We start from the raw sequence: 21,694 nt of genomic DNA, 5'->3' as shown, positions 1-21,694 counted from the left end.
CATGCCAAAGAGCTTGTAAGGACAGATTTAATTCTAATGAGTGATGTATGGGCAAAAGTCTCTGATGTTCATAGCACGTGAAGAGACTTTGGGGTTCCTACCAGCACTGGAATATGGGATCAGCTGGGTTTAGCTCATTCCATGCGGATGATGCTTATTCTTTCTTAATTTCTTAGTAGAAAATCGTCTAATTTCTCTGGTATTTTATTTTGACAACTAATTTTACCATTGGAAAAATTCCCAATAAGCCAATTACTCTTACTGTTTTGCAACTGATTTCTGATTTTGAATGCAGAAATTTGCAATTAATGCATTTTTTAAAGTTAGTTCTTTTCTCATTACAATCATAAAGGCTCTTTTTTTCTTCTCTAATTGTACTTGACTCTTGCTAGCTATTAGCTACAATTTCAATGATGCATATATAGCCTTGAAATGTAACTGAAAGGACATTTATTGCACTTACTACCTCTCAATTTTTATAGCCTCTTAGTTTGAATTAGGCTTGTAGAAAGCTCCAATTTGCTGGATGTGTCTGACAAAAAAGGACCAGGGTGGTAATGAAGACAACATTTAATAATAAAGTAACTGTCTTTGAAAATGTAAGTTGTTTGTTTCTGTCAGTGGCTGTGTGCCTAGTGAGATTCAGGAGGATAGATTGATAAAAGAATTCATTGAAAAGGCTTGTACATTGAGTTATCTGGTGTTACTGTTTGTGTTAGGTAGTAAACTTGAAACCGCTGCTGCTTGTATAAACAAGAAAGCAGGAGCAATTATTCTTTAAAACTAAAAGCAGCTGTTTGGGCTGTAAAAGAACGCGTTTCCATAACACAGACAAAAGTACCACTGTGACTGTTTATACAAATTGGCACTCGTGCTGTATAAATAGAGAATTTCAGGGTTTTCTTACACTTGCATATATCTCATCATCCTGATACACAAACTGAAATTTTTATCTTCGTGCCTTTAAGCCACGAATCTCAGCCTGAGGCCAAGAGTAAAAGCTTTCAAGAGCTTGATCCTGGCATGGCCGCAGAAGACAGACCTCATGCGTTAATATGTTGGTGTCATTCTTGTGGTATTTGGCTAACTGCACTTAGTAACAGGGTGACGGAAAGGCTGTCGGTGCAGGGTGCGTGGTGTGGGGTGATTCCCGCCCCGTGGAGGCGGAGGAGAGGCGGGGGCAGCGCCCGGGCGGGTGCGGCGGCAGCGGCGGTTCAGCACCCGCGCCTGGACAGCGCAGCGCAGGCGGGGCCGGCCCGGCTGCGCCAGGTGAGACACGGCCCGGCCCGGCTGCGCCAGGTGAGACACGGCCCGGCCCGGCTGCGCCAGGTGAGACACGGCCCGGCCCGGCCCGGCCCAGCTGCGCCAGGTGAGACACGGCCCGGCCCGGCCCGGCCCGGCTGCGCCAGGTGAGACACAGCCCGGCCCGGCCCGGCTGCGCCAGGTGAGACACGGCCCGGCCCGGCTGCGCCGCCTGTGCTCTCTGAAACACCGGGAGCTCGTCACAGACCCTCACTTGCCCCAGTGCTCGGGAACGGGCTTTGACAGCCGTGGGGGCAGACCAAATGCACTTCCCTAGAAGGCTCTGTGCTGTTCTTTACAAGTTTGACTCACAGACCTGCAGTTATTTTCTTTTTTTAAATCAGAAATTTATCTGCTTGTTCACTTTTATCTTAAAAAATAGGTTTGTTTCTGTCACAGCTTTCCAAAACATTGCTAAACCATCAGCTTCCCTATTCTTTGTTTCACCTCTGTTGTTTGTTTTTTCACGTGGTTTAAGGACTTTCTGGAGCTAGTTCTCATTTTCTGCTGAAAGTTTTGTTAGGCTTGTGGTTTCAACTGGACTTCCCTGCTTGGTTCCTCACAGTATGTGGAAGTAGAAAAGAAAAAGCAAATTATGCAGATTCTTGCTGTTCTCACACTGTTTGGTGCTCTGTGACACCAGTGTTTTAAAAAGAGAGAATTAAAGTATTTGACCTTAAATGTTTAAAAACCTGGAGAAACCTCTGATATGTTTTGAGTTAGTATTAGAAAGATGCCTTGAGCAGTAGGAGGTTCACTAAAAGATTAACCTTTAGAAATAATATTAGTTTTTCTTGACAAGAGGATAAAATCTACAAGGTAGTATCCTGAAATATTTTGAAAAGGGGTAGCTTTGTATCCAGTAATGCTGAGGTAACAAGACAAGATCTATCTTGTGTTTGGAAGAAAAATAACAAAATGTGAATAATTAATTTCACTTAATGGCTTTCAAAGCCAAGATGGAAAACACAGTAATACATTGATTCCTGTGTGAAAACAAGTTTTGTAAATACTTCAGTGACCTTTTCCCTTTCTTTTTATGACCCTGCTGCCGAGAGCTATGTGGTTTGAATATTTTTTTACATTGTTACGTGCAGTTTATTTAAGACAGTATTTGCTTTTTCCCTACTTGCTGTCATCTTTTTAGCAGAGTCTTGCAGGATTTGCCTTAGGGGTAGAAATCTTAAGTAAATATGAATTCATTTTTATGCTGAAGACCTTTTGGTATACTACTATATCATTACACCAGGTTCTGTAAGAACATTGGCAATTTTATTCATTTTGCTACTAAACAAATAAAAAATGAACCCATGTGCATTTCTTGTACTCCCTACTGGAAGAGATAAGGTGAATTTCAGTAAGAAAAGAAAATAAAATGGTTTTGCTATTTCAGTTGCTGGAATGTCTGTTCTAAATGAAAAAATGGAAATCCATCATTAAACAAAATTAATGTTAGAGTTTCCTTAGTGTTTTGGAAAAGATGTGTTTCCATATCACTTGTCCCTAAGTTATGGGTAACTCTGCTTTGTTTAGATTGGACGTCTGCCATATATCTGGGAACTGTGGCAAGTTGTTGGGTGATTTCCAGGGCTGCATTCTACCTTTCAGTTATTATTTATTGTTATTTTTTTCCCCTTCTCTTAATCCTGCTTCATTTTAGAGACGATATATAACACAGTTTTATTTGTAAGTCCTGAGTTTTTATTGAAGTCACATTCTGGAAGTTATTTCCTTGGTATTCAGATTTCTTAGGTTTGGTATAAGAACAGTTTTTTCCCTGAATAGTTACAGACACATACAGTGATTGGACAGTAAGTGAAATGCTATTTGTATTTGCCTGGTTGGAAATGGAACCCACCATGTACATTTATATTAAATAAATTTAAAAACTACTTTAAGAGATTAGCCTGTGCAAGTTGGTAGTTTTATAAGGGTTTTTCTTTCCTGGATTAATTTTGTTTCTCTCTGTAAAACTGTCCCTGAGGGAATAGGAATTGATAATACAAGTTGTCATAACTGGCACTTTAGATGTTCCTGTATCTTTTATGAACTGCTTGTATACAAGCCATTTGTCTATTAAAAATAAGGCAGCTTTGTAGTTGTCCATATTAATACATTTGAGATCAGAATTTTTATCTAAATTAGTTTTAAAGACTCCGATTTGTGCATGCATGTTCTTGCCAGAATACTAATAGCTTAGAATACTGTGTTATTCTTTCAATATTTGGAACTGATTCCAGTAGGCTTGCTGTTTTATTTTGTGGATAGCACTGCCCTCAGCTTTGTGACAAACCAGGCCAGGCCAAGAACAACAATAAGGTACTGCAGGAGTTCTAATCCCACCTGTGTTGTAGGTTAGTAACACGGTGAATTGGCACACACTGGGTTTGGTTTTCTGAGCCTAGATCACCTGTTACCCATTGAAACTGTCACTGGCTCTAGAGTAGCTAGGTGACAGTGTAACAGGATCAGTCTATATCAAGATTTAGTGCAACCCATATGAGTTTTAATGTTTTTATTCCTCTGGTAGTTCTTGTTAAGTGCTGTGAACATCCCTCCTTAATTAAGAGTTTAATTTGCAATGTTGTTTTGAATATCTCTGATGTCAACAAAAATTGTCCTATTTACACAGTAGTGAAGAAGGACAATTTTCTTGTTTTTGCCTTCTACCCAAAAATGTATTCTCATGTATAAAAGTATTCCCAAATTTTTGATGTAACCCTTCCGACTGCATCTATCTTTTCCTCTTAGGCCAGCTTCTGGACAATTCTGATGCAGTCTTAGCTAAGCACCTGTTTTAAGCAAGGAGCAGAATTTCAGTCTGTCATACTATGTTCTGGGCAAAGTACCTGACAGAGAGTGTACCAAGCTGAAGTCTTCTGTTGACAGAAGTTCAGCATTAACTCATATTGCAGCCTGGAGCTGGAGGAACTCCCTGAAGAATTAGAGAGATTAGTTTTCTGTAGTTTGCCCACTGCCCTGCAGACAGATCTTCCAGACCAGAAACTGCTGTTGTGGGTTACAGGATTAATAGAACAATGGTACAATGTCTACACAGTTCTGGAAAGAAGAGACATAAGTGGTTTAAATGGTATTTGCACTGTTTAAAGCCAGGAAATGCATTGAGTATTGCTTCTTTTCAAGGGAAAAACCCAATAAAAACAGGTTTCTCTTAGTGGCATATCTCTTGGTATAATAATCTCTGCTTTGATACAAGTGCTGTAAAGGACAGGTATGGCAAGACCTCCTATAGAGAGAAGAGTATGCTTTAGTGGAGACTGGCAGGAATGCCAGGCTTCCCTTAGGAGCTTTCACTAAGTGTTCCCAAAAATGGTAGTTAAAGGCAAGTTTTTAAAAAAATTACTTGATAAACTCACAAACCCGGGAGTCAGAGGCTGTCCTTTATGTGCCTATGACTTATTTCTCATGTCTTAAATACAGAATTTGCTATGGAAGAACTGGAATAACTCTGTCTTTTCACCAGAGCTCATGACTTAACACCTGACTTAATCTCACTATTGTGTGTGTGGCTGTACTGTGAAATTTATCACAGTTGCTCTTACACTCCCCTCTGTGCAGTGGACTTGCCTTGTGAGGGCTTCTTCCACAATGAAAGGAGTGGATTTAAACTTGTGTCCATGTGGGAAACAGCTCCTTTGACCTCTTCTAAAATCCAGAAGAAAAAAACCTTTTGGAAAACTAGTAACAGTTTAAGTGTGAGAGATTTATTCTTCAAGACCATCATGAGGATTTTTATTTCATAAGACATTGAAAGTACATCTTCTGTCTACTGAAGCAGAAGTATTTTTTAGGTACTAATGCTCCTCTTAGATAAAGGAGATTTAATTTGAAAAAGAAAAATGCCTATAAATTATGTTAAGTGTTAGAATTAACAGTGTGACAATTCAATGCCTGAACACTTAGCAGTGTGAAATCTTTATTGCTCGGGCAATGGTGTGCTTAAGTAAAAGTGCCTTCTGAGAGCTATTGTTTCCTTCACAGAGTATTTTGGAAAATTATAAATTTCAGCCTAGAATGAAAGGCTACTTTGGGAAAATAGATACAAATCTGTCTCTCTAACTGTTTTGTTATTGGGGTAGTAGTAATAGTAGTTGTCCTAAGTAGTTTACCTCAGGGCTTTAGCTATCTAATGTGTGAGAGACATTAAAAAATTATTTTTAGTGCCTCTCTGAAGAGAATTAAATCCCAGGTGTTGGGTTATTTATTGTGTATATCGTGGAAGATTTTTTCTATAAGTGAGTTGTTTGCTGGTAAAGTATGTATGCAGTACATATTTGGGACAAGTTTTCATGAGCATATTTTCATGAGCTTGTCTCTTGTTCTGCAAGTCCACAGTTTTTTAGCATGGTTTTTTTTTTTTTAACTGTTGGAGTTTTTTATCATGGAAGGGTTTATTTGAATGCAGTTTACTGGGCTTTGCCCTCTAGCTGCTGTTTTGGTCTTGTCAGTCTCCAAATTGGCTAATACAGCAGAGAAGGAAGGTGAAGGGATGAACATGTAAATAAGTTGCGAGGAGTGCAGGCTCAAACTCTGGCATTTTTTTATGCTGCCATCAAGGACTGTTCTAAAGAGCTTTTTAATTCTTTCAAAACACTTTTTTTGTTTTCAATGAGATTTGTATTATTTATGTTTAAACTACAGAGTCATTGGATTTAGGGACCTGTGGTAGAGCCTTGCTAACTCATTAGGTGAGGTGCTGGTTAAGAAGACAGTGCTACATAGAAAGGCAGAGCAAATTTATGTCGCTGATTTACTTTTTCTGTGACCCTTGTCTCAGTCATTGTGGGCAAATTGGCATTTTTATATAAGGTAACAGCTGGAGACTTAGGAGACTTGTTTGACTTTGTGTGTAAGGTAGGACTGGTTTCTTTCTGCATTTCTCGAGTTCATAATGGAGACATTGCTCCCATTGTAACTATTGGCTTGTTTATTTTGGAGTGTAAGCTCTTTGGAAGAGGGACTAATACATATTTGTGAACAAGCATATATTTTTAGCTCTTGGCATGCTGTGATTCTGATATAATAAGGACACTCCTGAAACAGGAATACTAATTATGATTGCTCCTTAGTCCCTTTAAAAAAAAACAAACAACAAAACAAAAACTACGAATCTCAACAATTCTTCTTATTAAAATATAATTCGTTAGCCTGTTGCAGTTTCACACTATCTCAGTTTTCAAACTCAAGACAGTGTCTCCCTTTTTAAATTTTTTTTTCATGTGTTGCTTATGTATATCAAAGGAGAGGTCTCTGATTTTCTTTGAACAGTGAAGAAAAAAGCCATGCCTCTAAAGCCAGGTGTAGGTTCTCTTACCTTCAGTAGCCTTATGGATGAGTAAAGCAATGAAGGCATATAACACCCTACATGAAAGGTGAAATTAGATAAGTAAAAACATTTGAGTTATTGTGTTGTTTTTTTCAAACTACTGAAAAGTCAAACTGTCATTCAGTCTGTTTTTTTCCAACTGCAGATCCCTGTTGAAATTCATTTAGAGTCTGTGCTCTGTGTGTGTATATGCCTGCATATGTGCATCTTATTAGCATGATCTGATTAATGTATACAAGATGTTTCTCTTCTGCACACGTTTAAAATGGGTAACTAATCAAATTTTTCTACAGTTTGACTGATAGACCAATGCAGCAGTTGTAAACAGCAAAAAAGAAAAAAAGACAGCTCAGTAGCATTCTTTACAAGGGACATTTAAAATATAAGTGATACAGAAAATAAGAGCAGTTTGTTCAAATGCTGATGTCTTAGCCATGAAAAAGCAAGTATTACATTTCTGCCTTAGGTGCTGTGGTAGCAGTGGTGTAACATCATTTGAAAGTTTGGTTGGTTTAGGATTTATGGATGTTCTTAACAATTTTGCAGAGTATGTTATGGGTGCTGTGTATTCTCAATAGAGGTGAAAGACTACATATAGACAAAACTCTCATAAAGCATGTAGCTCAATAGGTTTTCTTCACTTTTAAAGTTTGTCTTTTTCTGAACATGTGTCTACATAATAATAATGTGTCTCCTGTTCCTCTTATTAGGCATTTTGGAGGTTTTCTTCACAATGGCACATTCCCAATACAAATGCTCTTAAGAGGTTCTGTCTTAGACATAGGAACTTCAGCAAAACTAGTGGTTGCATTACATAGATGTGTGGTTTTGAAACTTCAGCAACGTTTTCCCAAAACACATTTTCCCAACATTTGTACACTATTCATGTTAAACACTTAAATGATGTTAATACTGAGAAATTTAATGGTCTCATTCTAATGTACACTTTTGGTTATAAAACATGTAAATTTCAACCTTTGGATGTCTGTATTTTGTAATATTCTTTTTAATTATCTTCAATATCTTGCTTCCTGTGATCCAACACCCTAGTTTGGCCAATAGCCTATACATTAAGGTAAATATTATCCAAGTTGGAAGACTATGTGGGTCAATGTAGAGTGAACTTCTCTTAGCTGAATTTTCTATTTAAAAACAAAAGGCTGCTTCGTGATAAGCAGAGAATGTCAGTATTTTTAAATAAAAAGTTAATCCTTAAAGAAAATTCCTTTATTCTGACAATTGATAGTATTTTTAAGCCAGACTTTTCTAATATATTCTGTTCTTATTCATAAGCCATACTGCTCTGGAAAAAAACCAAGCCAAATGAAAAAAAACACAGAAAGACATCCCCAAAATCCCCAAACAACCTCCCCCCAAAAAATTTAAATAACCAACCAACCAGCCCTCTTTACTCAACTCTTACCAATTTAAGTAAATGGAAGCAAATGAGTGCATTGGTTAGATGTTTTCCTGATGAATTGATAAATGATGTCATCTATGGAGGACTGCTCTTTTGGAGAGATAAAGGGGGGAAATACAGAATATAATAACACAAGAAAATCTGCTGTTGTGCTTAAGTAATTAAAATTATTGTATGTGTGATGAAAAAATAGATGAAAAGCACAAGAAAACAAGTGTGCTTTGAGACCTTTGTTCTTGACTTTCTTGAAACTGTAATAGGTAAAATTTTCCTGTTATACTGAGTAATAAATGTAATAATAAGTACTTTTGGTATATAATTTAATGTTGCTGTCAAAAAATGAATCATTATTCTGTTTAGAATTAATATATAAACTCCTGGGAACATCCCACATAATAATTTAACATTTTACTTACATATATTCTTCCCAGATGTAATCTTTTTATTTTGTACGCTGAATTTTTTGTCATTGATTGGTTTTCCCCTTTTTTTTTTTTGTCACTGCTACCTCTATTTCTGCAGGAACAAGTAGGTTATTGGTAAGTATTTCTACTAAATCAGACTTTACAAAGTTTTGCCTTAGTGAGGACCTCTTTTTTTTTTTTTTTTTTACCCTCACTTACTTTGGTAAAAACTTTGTAGACAGCAGACTCCATTATCGCCTTGTCTGTGCAGTAGAGTAATAGTTCTCAGATTCTCCGAGAGACTTTGTCTTCTGCATGCTTTCAAGCAGCATCATTACCTGTGCTGTCTTCTAGGATGCTGCCTTCTCCTGGGGCTTGCTCCTTTGTTCCTGTCTGCTGCGTTTCAAGTGCAGTGTTTACTTTGTCTCTCCCATTTTTTCCGTAAGACCTCCTATGCATTTTGGCCAGTTTGCTCAGAAGACTTCTCTGCATCCAACAAGATGCTCTGTTTCACGTGTTCAGTTTAGTCATCCTTGTCAATCATTATTCAGCCATTTTCACATCATACCTCTTCCCTTTTAGCTGTCATTAAATATATTCTCAGCATGGTATAGCTACCCTCTCCTCTCTTGTTATCGTGCTTCATGTAATTTTGGTCAGATTTGTTGTGCTGTACAGTACAAGTTTTCAAGATATTTACGCCTGTGCATTTTGAAAAAGTAGGACTTGTTTCTTCTGATCTTGGAGCAGCTCTTCCTACACTCTCTTTTCAATGATGTGATTTCTAATGGAAAATTTTCTTTAACCCTGGTATGTTTTTGAAAGTAGTGACTTTATTGACAGTGTGAAGTAGGGCAGGGGGAGTGTAGACAAACTGGTTCCTTGCACTTAAAAATTTGTAGTGGTCTTGCCAAATTACTCAGTCGCTCAAGAAGCGCCTTTTTCTGACAACAGAACATAGTTGTCCTGTCTGTCTTCTTCCAATTGTATTGTGAAATGATGAGTGGAAAGACCTTTTTTGAGTGTTTGAGAAAAATGTTGCTCCAGACAGTAAGAGAAAATTGAGGAAGTAGCAAAATTCAAGAAGAAAGAAAAAAACCCAAATGTATAGGTTCAGGGGAGACTGGGAATGAGAGAATTCTCCTCTCTGAACTGTGGTAGGTGAGTTAAGAAGAAAAAATTAATGGGAATATGGGGTATTTCTGAAGTTAGGGTTTTCAGGCATTTCATTTTCTTAAAAGTTTTCAGACTTCCAAGCTGGCCTGCACTGAGTTATTTGTCATCATAAGTGAGCTAGTTAGACAGGTTGATCTTGCCTTCCGAGTGTAAATAAAATAAGCTTGTGCTGTGAGCCACTGGCTGTGCTTTCTGGCTAGTTGCTTTCTGGAGAAGGTAGTCAGTTGGACTCAAAAATGTGTCCACCCTGGCTGAACTTCATGTTCAGACAGCAGCTCAGCTCCACAAGGCTTCACCCAGGTGGAAAGTGGTCCCACTTGTGTACAGAAGCCTCTGAAATGGTGATAAGGTTAGTTTCTTCCCATATTCCTTATGTGACCCTGCTGATGAGGCTAGAGGGGGATCTTACTCTTGCCTCTGCTTGCCAAAGATCTGATGATGAAGGGACATTAGAGAGAAGTCTTTCCTTTCTTGTCCTTGAGTCAGATTTTGGAAGGGAGTCATCACACCTACATGAAAAAGAGAAGTGTGTTTTCTTGGGTTCTCTCCCCTGTCCCCCCACCATTGGGAAAATCCAGTGGAAGGGAAACAAAGTCTTCTGTCCAAAGTCTCGTTGTTAGGTGGAGTTTTTGGTTGCTAGTTGAAAATGTGCTTCTTAAGCATCATAAGCCAAAAGCTAAAGGATTCTGAGTGTGGGTGAAGCCTTTTTTATAGGAAAACCGAGGCTTGCTCTCAACCAAAGTTTATATTCACACTTGTCAGTCTTCAGCTACTTCAAAATCCATTGAGAAACTTGTGGTATGGAACTGTGATGGGAAGTGTCTGAAATGCAGGTAATGAAGTGAAAGAGTGAATTAATGGCTTACAAGTCACTTGAAAAGCTGTTCTTGTTTATGTGCTTGTCAGTTTGAAAGTGCAGGTACTCTAGGACTCTGGATGATGGAGACTTGAGCAGTCTCTCATTTAGCTTAGATCTGAGTACAGATCCCTGTGGATGACAGGATGATGGGGGATAACACTGACCCGCAAAACAGACAGAGCTAAAATGGTCTTTCCTTCTCCCTTTGCTGGGTGCTTGCATTGATCTGAAAAGCCACTCTTAAGAGGCTGTTCCTCTAATAACAGCTGTTCTCATTTTTCTGTTTAAAGTTAATATCAATCTTTCCACAGGTCTTTCCTGCCTGTATTTTCAGCTTCTGGTATGCCAGCGATATTAAAATTGGGGTTTTTTTCTCTCTCTTAATGGTTGTGTTCATTCACTTTCTAAAACTGTGCAGCTGTCAATTATAATCATCATCACGTGATACTTTTACATTGATATTAGACATCCAAAGTTGTGAAGTTGATAAAGGCTTTGTTTATGAGTCAGAAAATGTCTTGTTCAATTTCTCATCTTTATTCTGTACTGTATTTTTCAGTGATTGCTACAGAATATCTAACTTTTCTGCTTATAAAGATAAGGGCAGCTGAAGAACTTATGTAATAAGATTCTGTCTTTCATAACTTTTTGCTTAGGAGATGAAATATTATCAGAACATATATATTTTCTACTTATTCTGTGGACTCCTTAACTAAAACAGTTTTTTTTAATCCCCTGCTTTATATATCTACCTTTTCCACTGAGTTCTTTAGGACATTTACATCAGAAAATACAAAAGAAAATCCCTTACTGCCCTCAAGGAATTCACAGTTTTATTTCAGTGTTATGGCACAAAAGTGGGGAAGAAACCCCTACTGTATTATGAACCTGAAATCAGTAAGTGCTTATTTGTTCTTCCTGTGGCTCAGTTTTCTAGAAAAGACAGAGCTTAGAATGTTTGTATTATGTTCCTTATTTCTGTTTGATTTCATATTCTGTCCCAAAGTGAGGGGAGTATTTATTTATTTCTTTTCATCTCTAGAAGTCTTTCTAGGTGGTGCTGTGTTCTTCTGGCTTAGACAACATAAGGAAGGATGAAAGGTAGAAAACTAGATGTGATTTTTTCACTGGGACATTTTCTTCCGTAACAAAAAACTAATGTCCATAAAATGGCAAACTTTCTCTGAGTAGCCATTTGTATTGCCAGCTACAGCACCTAGAAATTTTCCTCTTAAAGGTTTCCTGGGAATTGGTATGCTCTTTTTTCTTTTGCTTTCTAACTTAGACTTTTTAAAATATCCTTTGTTCTTGAATTTAGTGTGAAATAACTTTCTTACTCTCTTTGATGGTTAGGGTAAACTTGCCAGGCAAGATGTTAGCTGTGTTAAAGCAATACGCTTTTTAGTTTACAGAGGAAGGGAATAACAGAATTATATCTTGACCAGGACTGTGTTACTTCACTGAGAATCTGAATTATTTCCTTTTTTTTTTTTTTTTTTTGCTGTTCTTAAAATTTCACTTCATAGTCTTCTAAACAATTGAAGAGAAAAGGAGGAAGTGGAATAAACCAAGGCATTATGCTTTGGCATAAAAATGTTTATGTTGTTTTTATGTATATTCTTAAGAACCAACTTAGAGAATTTGGTCTAGGTGAAAAAGTAGATGGATGCTGAAGTAGTTGGGGGGAAAAAAATCCTACACTTGCTTTAGGAAAGCAATTCAAATAAAATACCACAGTGATCTGCTTTGGGTCTGTTTTCAGTCAACTTTTAAAAAAAGCTGGGGACTTGAAAAAACTAAATAAAATGTTAAACTTATAAGCACTATGGTGGGCAAAATTTGCATTCATAAATTTTTTTAACAAGTTAAAGGATTAAAAAGAAGTAAAAGTTAATAAATGTGAGCAGCAATGTAACGCTAGAAATGGACTTGGCTAGTAGCAGTTCTGCTGAAGTTTCAGTGGTTGTTGTGAGATATGAGAGGAATGACCCAATCATGTGTTGGTTTGTTTAAAATGTACCTACCTATATACATACACCCATAAAAGAGATGTTGCTGTGTATAGATAGGTCTATATATACTAACATTATACTATACCTAGTGCAAAGGAACACTGTAATAGGTAAATGTTAATTTCTGCTTAGGACTTGTGAAGTCTTAGCCTGAAAGCTTTGCCCAGTTCTTGGCAATGCACCATGGTAAGGTTGGAGAGAGGCCAGAAGACAATGAGAGCAATAAAAGTCTTAGACATCAGGGCCTGTGAGGAAAGATTAGAGTAACCTGTGTTTTTTCAGACTAGGGGAAAAAGATAAAGAGTGCACACTTCCCACTGTCTGCATGTGTTTTATACTGAGCTGAGTTACTGTTTCCCATGTCTACTGAACACATGAGAAGTAATCAAGTCTTTTTTTGGTATTGTATTGTTTCCTTTTTAGCATCATTATGCAGGCTTTCTTTGTTTGATAGTCATTTTACATACCACCCTCACACCATCAAATTTTTACTGGATGCTGTGTTTCCAGATTGTCTGTACTACTTTTTCAGAGTACCGCAGAACATGTGTAAATATGTAAGTAACATTTGTCAGGCTTCTTATTTTCAAATACGCCTTAGAAAAAATGTATGGATGCAAGGATTTCTCTTATGACTTCTTCAAATGCCAAACAAGGTGGATTTAACCATCTTATTTGAAAACACAAGGATAGAGACTTTAAATAGCAATTTGCTGCATACTTTAAAAGAGCAGCTGCTCCCATTCTACTTTTAGTTTAGCTTTGGCAGTGTTCCAGTTGATGTTTTCTGCTGAAAAGTTACTCTGATCAGGCTGATTCAATCTTTTGTGTTGGTGCAGGTTTTATTTGTGCTTACTTCTTGCTACAACTGTTTAATATTGACCCAAAGGATCATCCACTCTTCTGTGCAAGTCTAACTTGTTTCTTTATGTGTAATTTTGTGCTACTCTGCACTGCATTGTCTGGAAGCTCTTAGCAATTCTTTTTTTTCACCACAAAGTAGATATTCCAGAATAAGTCCCGGCATGATTTTATAAAAATCTTAACAATCCAGGAGTTAGTTTTTCATTGGATGTTTTATGTTTGCTCTGCTGTGCACTGAAGTGCAGGTTAAGCAGTCTGATGTTTGCAAAGTAAGGCAAACACAGTAAGGTATCTCTGAGAGGTTGAAATTGGTGCTGGTAGAATGAGTGGCCACCTCATCAGTGAGTTGTTTCCAAGTCTGCCAGAGATGAAAATCATGAATTTGGTAGATGGATGCGAGAGAAGATGGGATTTCTTGGCTAACTGGAGGTTCATTTGCAAAAGATGGCAGAGCTTGAGGAAAGTGATACATTCATGAGAGAGACAGAATTTACCTCTAAGTCCTGATACTTAAGCAAGTTTAGTTATTTCAGATTTTCTGTGTCACCTTGGGATTTTCTAGTAGCTGTACTGCAACTTTCTGTTCTGTTTCCGTTTCTTGTAATTGTAATTTTTTTCCCAGAATTTTGGTTTTGTTTTAAGTAATATGTTACTTTCAGTATTGCAGTCATGTTTGTGAAACTAGGTGGTGGGAGTTAGTAAGAATTTGGCTCCCTCCCCTCCTAAGGCTGCAGTTCTAAAAGTCAGCTAGAGATGTGTGATTGCTCACTTCTTTAGTGCTGTGCTTCTGTAGGTTTGGGGTGGGGTGAGAGGTGGTCCTTCAGCTGATTTAAGGGTGTCACAGGCTGAGTTCTCTGCTATGGGAGAAGGAAGGACAACTTTGCAGTGATGTGGCAACAGTGACAACACTGCTACAAAGGTGATAGCTGTCACCTGGGACGAAAATAAGGGATGCTGTGAAATCTAAGAGCTGGATTTTTACCTAGAACTGTATATTATCTGTTGTGCTCTCCTTGTAAAGAGAGTGAGAAAGTAGTTGAGTTTCATACATTTTTGGAAGATACTTCATGTGATGCTACCTCATCTGATAACTGCTTCCACCTTTTTTCCCAAATGTCTGTCAATTATCTACAAAATTCAGTAAAACAAGTCATGTAGAGAACAAATTATTTCTGACCCATTGCTGATTGTTAAAGTCATGTGAAACTTTCTTAAGTTATTTGAATTGTTCCTTGAGAAGATGGTAAAAACAAACATAGGCTATAAATGTTGTTACCCTGCTGGGCAGGGGTACAATAGAGTCTTTGTTCTTACCCAGTACTTAATTGTAAACTGGGTCATGAAACTATTGCCTTCTGATTTGAGGAAAGGTAGGAAAAGATGAACTGTTTTTAAGGACCTTCAAATGGCTTGTGGACAGTGTAGATTGTTCACTTATTTATATTTTTCAGATACAGTTAGCATAAAGTAAATGTTTTGTCTGTAGTAAAAGTAATTGTTTTTTGGGGTTACTAAAAGGAGTTGGAAATGGTAATTTCCTTCACACAAAACTTAAACTATGCATCTCTTGGGGAAGCTGGCTAAATCCAGGAGCTGGATTGCAGCAGCACATTGTGAAGAAATGAGAAATCAGATTTCACTTGTATTTAAAGAATGTTTCAGCAAGTGTTGTGAGCCCGAGGCTCTTTTTCTGCTATTATGCTCATCTCTGGCATACAGCTGGTCACTGGAAAAACACATTTTCCACAAATGCACCTTTTACTTCTGTCAACTAAGTTGTTCCTTAAAGCTTAGTTAAGTGATGTGCTCTGTTCTTTGGGTTCTTGAGTGCCACACACTGAGTAGAGCTAGAGCAGTTAGGTATCCCAGACTTGATGTGTCAGGAGGATGTTTATAGTTGTTTAACCATTCCCTGCACGTCCCCCCGACGCAGGACAAGCCACAACAAAATGTATTGTTAAAATACTTAACTGTATTGCTAGAACACAGATTATTTACTAGGTTTAAGGACACGTGCATGTTAGTGAAAGCATATTCATCTGCATACTCTAGGTGGATAACCTGAAATATTTTTCACAGCTGTCTTCAAGCATGGTTTTAAGTAAAAGCAGTATTATTATGAAATTATCATTATTATTCACTCTGGCTCTTCCCAATATTTTATTTGGATTAAAATATTTCCTCCAAGAATTCCTGAGATACATGCCATCTTAACACTGTTAACTTCAGCATAGTTTTTAAGGACCTGTTGGTGGTTGTCCCTGCCCTCTGTCACTCCAATTACATGTGCTCGTGACTCTAGGAAATAAGCTAGAAGAGTTCTGTCCTGAAAGCAGAGGGAACTTGTTAATGACTATCTCAGTGCTTAACCAGCCATGAACATAAAAGTTAACTTGCTGTAGTGCAAACATCCCCTTCTGTCCCAGCAGGACCCGGTCTGAAATATATAAGGAAGCTAGAGGCTTTTTCACATCAAACTGTGTTGTCAGTTATGCCCTATAGAAGCACATAAACAAGAATTATGCATGGGTCTTAAGTCCAGTCAAAACCTAATGATCAGCAGCTGTAGGGTGATAAAGATTACCCTGGGTCAGTATTTGAAGAAACTTGGAATGGTAATGGATGGGTTTGGGTGTTTGAAGGACTGAGATTCTAATTTCGATTTTAGTCATATTGAGGTGTAGCCTGCTTGAAGGAGGCTACACAGTGGGTGCAAGGTCACTGATGGAGCTTTCAACAAATAAATTAATGCTCTCCACTAGCCTTTTCCGAAAGACGTGTTTGGCTGTTATATGCTTATTAATCTGTTGTTTATAAAAATGTGGAGGAATAAAATTTATGAAAGAAGAGCAATATTTAAACTGAAGTGTAAGATTGACATAAAGAAGAAATAGAATTGACTAAAATTGGAAGAAGCAGAACCATTCTTTGTCTCAGGAAGTGGTTTCCAGCACATGTTCGGCTGCAGCCCTGAGTTCCTTATGGTTGCTACTAGCTGTTCTCTTTGACTTGCTTCCTGTGAGCTGTAAGAAATAAATAATTTTCTTGATAAAGGAAATGCAGTACATGTATCAAGTGCCAATGCTTCAGGTTAGTTGCTTGATCTACATCTGGATAATAATTAACAGTAAAGACGAAAATTCTCAGGCATCAGTTATTTGCAAGTGCAGCATCAAGTTGCTTGTCATCCTTGACTGACTTGGTTTATTGTGGACTCCCAAGGTTAGAAGTACAAAAGCAAGAGGCAGCAAACTAAAACATGTGGGAACAGGCTCAGATGGGCATGCTGATGGAAGGTGCAGTGACCTTTTATACAGGCCTACATCATTATTCTTCACAGCATCCAAGTTGTGCCTTTTTGCTGAGAGTGGATGTAGATTAGGTATTTTGCCAAATGCTGTCATATTGGACAGTCTGTCTGTAGGTGTACTCCTTAACAACTACTATGCATTGAGATCCCTGTTGGTGGTTTTTTGTCTTTCACTTTTGTGTTAATTATTCAGCAGTTCAAAATCAGTCAGGCTCTTCTGTGGACTGTAAAAGTTGTCCAGCTGATCTTGTCCTTTAACTGGAAGACTGCTGTCTTTGGCAATGACATAAATAAAGGTATTAAGCACTTTTGTCATAGACTGTTATGCAGTTGCATCACAATCCAGACTGTCTTAATTATTCTTCACCCCGTGTTGCCTGAGGCGGTGACCTCAAAAGCTAAACAAGGTCATGCTTGGCTAGGATGGGAGCAGTCAAATGAATTCAGTGCTACAGGAAGTATTAGTGATTCAGTAGGTGAAGCAACACCCCTGAGTTAATATTTTTTCAGTGCCCCAGACTGGTAAAAGGTGCTGCAGCTTGTATGATGAGATGTGAAACCAAGATCTTTGGTTAAAGTTTCAGTGCAACTCCTGGTGAAAATGAATATGATAATTCAGGATTCCTGCCCGAGTTCAAATGTTAATGGCTATGTCCTCTACACATTTGTAATTTCTGTTTTAATAGTCATATGATCCTCTTGCTCCTGCTCTAAATTGTTCTTAAGTTGTTAAGAAAGTTTGTGTACCACAGGTGCTGACAATGTTTGCAATTGTCAGAATGATTTTCAGAAACAATGGTCCATTTTGAGATCTTTTGAAACCAAGGGAATCGTATTCATATAAGAAATGTCAAGTCAAAACTAAAAAACCTCCAGGATTTCTTTTTCTCTTTTTTCTTTCTTTCTTTTTGTGTGTGCTGAATGGCTTTTTGACACATGATTGAGTATGCTCACACTCACATATTTTTATTTTCCATAGGATTCAAGTGCCCTGTATGTTCAAAATTTGTATCTTCTGACGAAATGGATTTACATCTTGTGATGTGTTTGACAAAACCAAGGATAACCTACAATGGTAAGAAAGAAGTAAGCTGATAATTATTAATTTTAAGTATCAATATGATAATTATCTTTTCCTTAATAAGACATTCTGGTAACTAGTTTGGTGGACTTAGAAATTACGGTTTTTTTTTTTGCTTATAGTTTATTTTTTTCAAATTAATTCCTAAGAACTTGGTCTTTATGTACTGCATGCAAATATAATTTGCCCTGTGTCCTGCAAATATAAAACCAGTCCTATTTAAATGTGTTTATTCCATTTTTTGACCACTGATCAGTGTGTGCTTATTGTCAAGTTGAGATATGTGTGGCTTACACAGGCTTTTATCTAATGACATCAAGTAGTGAGGTGGGTCAGTCAAGTCTCCTGAGGACTTTATTGTTACTTGACATGCTGTGCATTTGAACATTATTCAAGAAAATTATGCTAAAGAACAACTTCTTTAGTTGATTCCATATGTGATACTTCATAAAGACTGGTTATATGTTTTAGCTATTTTAATCAAACTGGCCAATATCAAATTAATCACCTGTAGTAGTGCTGGTTTTTTCCCCTACTACTAAGCTGTCCTTCTAGGCAAGCTTTAATGCAAGGCAATTAAGGCAAACAGGACTCTTGCCACTGAGATCAAACTTTTCTATCCCTATAGCTTAGGCTGACACTCAGTTCTATGGCAAGCACACCAAAAGGCTTGAGGAAACCAGGAATTAGAAAATCTTACTGAAATTTTAGTGCCTGCTTTGGCAAAAAATCTTAGTCATCTTCAATGAGATTATTGCTCACCAATCATAAAACAGCAGAACAGAATGCAGTTAGAAATTGTAGAAAAGAGAGAGAGCTGGGCTTTCTTTAGAGGTGAACAGCAAGAAGCTGAAAGTTATGTCAGGGAAAAATCTGATTCAGTGTTAAGTAGAAATGTCACATAGTGAGGGAGGGTCAAGGCACTTGAAGAGATTGTGCAACCTCCATCCTTGAGCAATCTAGTTTAACTTGGTTGTGCTTTGAGTGAGGGACTGGACCAGAAGACCACCAGAGGTCCCTTCCAGCATAAGTTATTTACTACATAAATAACCTGCAGTGTCATGGGCTCTTTGACCCTCCAGGCACCTTGCTGTTAGGGTACTCTACACTGGACCATTTTATTGAAGCAAGTCTTGAAGAATGGTTTGGCTGGTCTTATTCTTTGGATAGCATAATACTATCCAATAGTACTAGCCCTTAATTGCAAAAATAATTAGAAGTCATATGCTTAGAGTTGTGAAATTCATTTGAAAGTACAGTACTTAGGAAAACTAAATATTTCTTTTTTCTTCCTGGTGTTACCATGCATATGTTTGAGAAATTTGACTTTGTCTAACAGAGAGGGCTTTTTTTTTCTTCTTTTTTTTTTTTTTTTTCCCTTTTTAAATTCAGATCTGAACATTTTCCAAGATAAGTTGTGTACTGAGGGATGTTGGACATTGGAGAGAAGCAGGCTAGTCACCCCAGTCAGGGCAAGAAAATGTACTTGGGATCAGTTAGGGTGGAGCAGGAGGAGGCAGACTGGCAGAGAACAAGCTCTGGCACTAATCCATCTGATAGGCTGTGCACAAATTTGACTGACTGAAATATTTTTTCCCTGCTGCTTCCTACATGTACAGGAGTGGACTCAGCTGACTAACTTTTGTTTGAAGATATGGCAATTACATGATGTAACCTCTCAGTATCATTTATGATGTTTGAATCACAGTGCCATATTCAGACTCCTTTTTCCTTCTTGCATTGTTTCAGCTTACACACTGCTGGTTGGAGCTCCTTTGGGCCTTCTTGTTACCTTTGCCCAGTTTTTAAAGTCAACAAATGAGCAGAAGTAAAACCTGTGAGTGGCAGCTGAAGCCACTCTGGATAATCTGCAGCATGACAAAAGTGGTTGTGGACAATGCAATATGAATTAACAGCAGCATGTCCTCTCTCAGTTTGGTAGTCTCACTGCTGTACAGTGAGCCTCAGAAACTGATTCTAGGAAATAGTTAGGCAAGTGTGAAATAAGGAAACCATCAAATTAGGTAGCATGGTTTGAGAGAGATACTCAGAAGTATGGTCTCATTTTCATAAGCACTTCAGAGAAGTGTGCATTGATCCTTGTGGCTCCAGTTGGTTAGCTCCTGGAGTGAATCTTAAATTATGGCCTGTAGCTGGCTATTTAAATTACTGCAGCATGAAGAAATTGGGGATGTGGCTTCTGAGTTGTGCAGTGCTCAGTTGTTACTTTGTGTTATAGTTGTGGTCCCTTTAATGAGGCTAATGAAAGAAAATTAACTAGCAGATTGGTAACTTAATGCTGCCATGATTTCAGGCCCAGACCTGCATATGAATGTCTATACACATGCATTTTTTTCTTGCCTGTTTTGCTGTTTGTCATCATGAGATCAGTGATTACTCTGCCTTTTTGCCATAGGCCAAGGGCATCTCAAGTTTTGTTTGAGAGAAGAAAAGATGCTGCTGTCAACTTTTGATACCTGCTTCCAAAATGGAAAGCATTTCTCTATGCTTTTACTTTCTCGTTATTATCTTGGCCTTATGCCATATATACTAGAATAGAGCCAACGAGGCATAATTTGCTTGTGTTGGTTACTGATATTTCTGTCCTATTATCACTAGAAGGAAAAATACCTTTTCTTCCTTTTTTCCTCCTCGCCTTCTTTTTTTCTCTGAGTTTTGTATTGCAGGTAGTTGAGGGGAGCCTTAGACTTAGTAAGTGCAGAAATATTTAGAAGCTGAGCAGTTGGATTGAACTGTGTTTATGTCTAGTTCTGTTCTAGATGTGTTTCCTCATGGTACTGTAAACGTATTAGGTGTTCTTTCTTGAAAACACCGGGGAGAAAATTGTATGCATTTTGTCATTCTGAGAAGACAAACCTTTCTTTTTAAATATGAGCCTGAGGCATACAGTCTCCCCCAGAAAAATGTTACAAGACTGCTTAGCTGTGATTTGAAGTTTAAATAAATTAATGAGTCCTCCCAGCCAATCTCTAATTGCTTTCTGAGCTACCTTTGTGCATTGCATTTGGCAGTTGAAAGGGTCAGTGAACTGCAAACTCGGGCAGCTGTCTGATTTACATGTGTTTTCTGAAAGAGTGGCCACAAAATTGTCTCAGTTCTATGCTGGAAGTTGTGCTGGTTTTCATATAAATATATCAGTACATTTTATTAGCCTTATTCTTTCAAAATCATGTGACTTGCAACAGAGATCTCGTTGCTGACTCAATTAGGCATTTAAAAAGAGCTCTTTCTTTTTCCTGTGGAACTTTCTTCCACATTTCTTAAACTACTTGTGGTGTTCACACATGAACCAATATCTAGGCATTTTTATACAAAAGTTGGTTAAATGAATGGTATTGTGCAAAAAACATGATGTTTGGTGACATTGTCTTTGAAAGCCTTTCCTAGCAATTAGCAAATACTGTTACTTGCTGATGAGCCACAGTAGGTCCCATGCAGAAAGTCAGTTGCTTGCTAGTTGACAGGGTTTGGTTTTTTTTTTTTTTTTGTAAAGACTACTAAAATATTGTGTAACCACACCTATTCCTTTGAGCTTCTCCAGAGTGTTGAATGAGGCACCTTGCACCATCTTGTTCAAATTTGTCATGGTGACAAGCAGGGAGACCACTTAGGGACTGCTCTGTGAAAGGTGTTGCTTACACTGTAGCCCTGTGTTTTGGTCAGGTACCAGCATTTATGTGAATTTCCACCATGCTTTGGAAGCAACTTGCCTTAAACTCCTTGCTGATGATTATAGATGCCTGGTGAAGTTTGGATTTTGAATATAATTATTGGTTATTTTGTGTTGTTGCGATATTAATACAGCTTTTTCACTGGAAGATGTCTTATGAAAAATAGAAGAGACACAGGAGAGACTTGTGACTTTAGGTGCTTTGCAACAAATGTGCCCAATTGCTTC

At 37.8% G+C, this 21,694-nt stretch overlaps 1 protein-coding gene across 1 annotated transcript in view; it reads left to right on the top strand.

Moving 5' to 3' along the window:
* ZNRF2 (zinc and ring finger 2) overlaps positions 1-21,694 on the top strand; it is a 52,199-nt gene that overhangs the window by 12,583 nt on the left and 17,922 nt on the right. The window contains 1 exon segment of the mRNA XM_079299471.1: positions 17,674-17,769. Within this exon segment, the coding sequence (XP_079155597.1) occupies positions 17,674-17,769 (96 nt within the window).

The sequence above is a fragment of the Erithacus rubecula genome (assembly GCF_903797595.1).
Source record: "Erithacus rubecula genome assembly, chromosome: 3".
NCBI classification, from domain to species: domain Eukaryota; kingdom Metazoa; phylum Chordata; class Aves; order Passeriformes; family Muscicapidae; genus Erithacus; species Erithacus rubecula.
The sequence above is the reverse complement of the archived record's forward strand: the minus strand, read 5'-3'. Positions and strand labels throughout refer to the sequence as shown.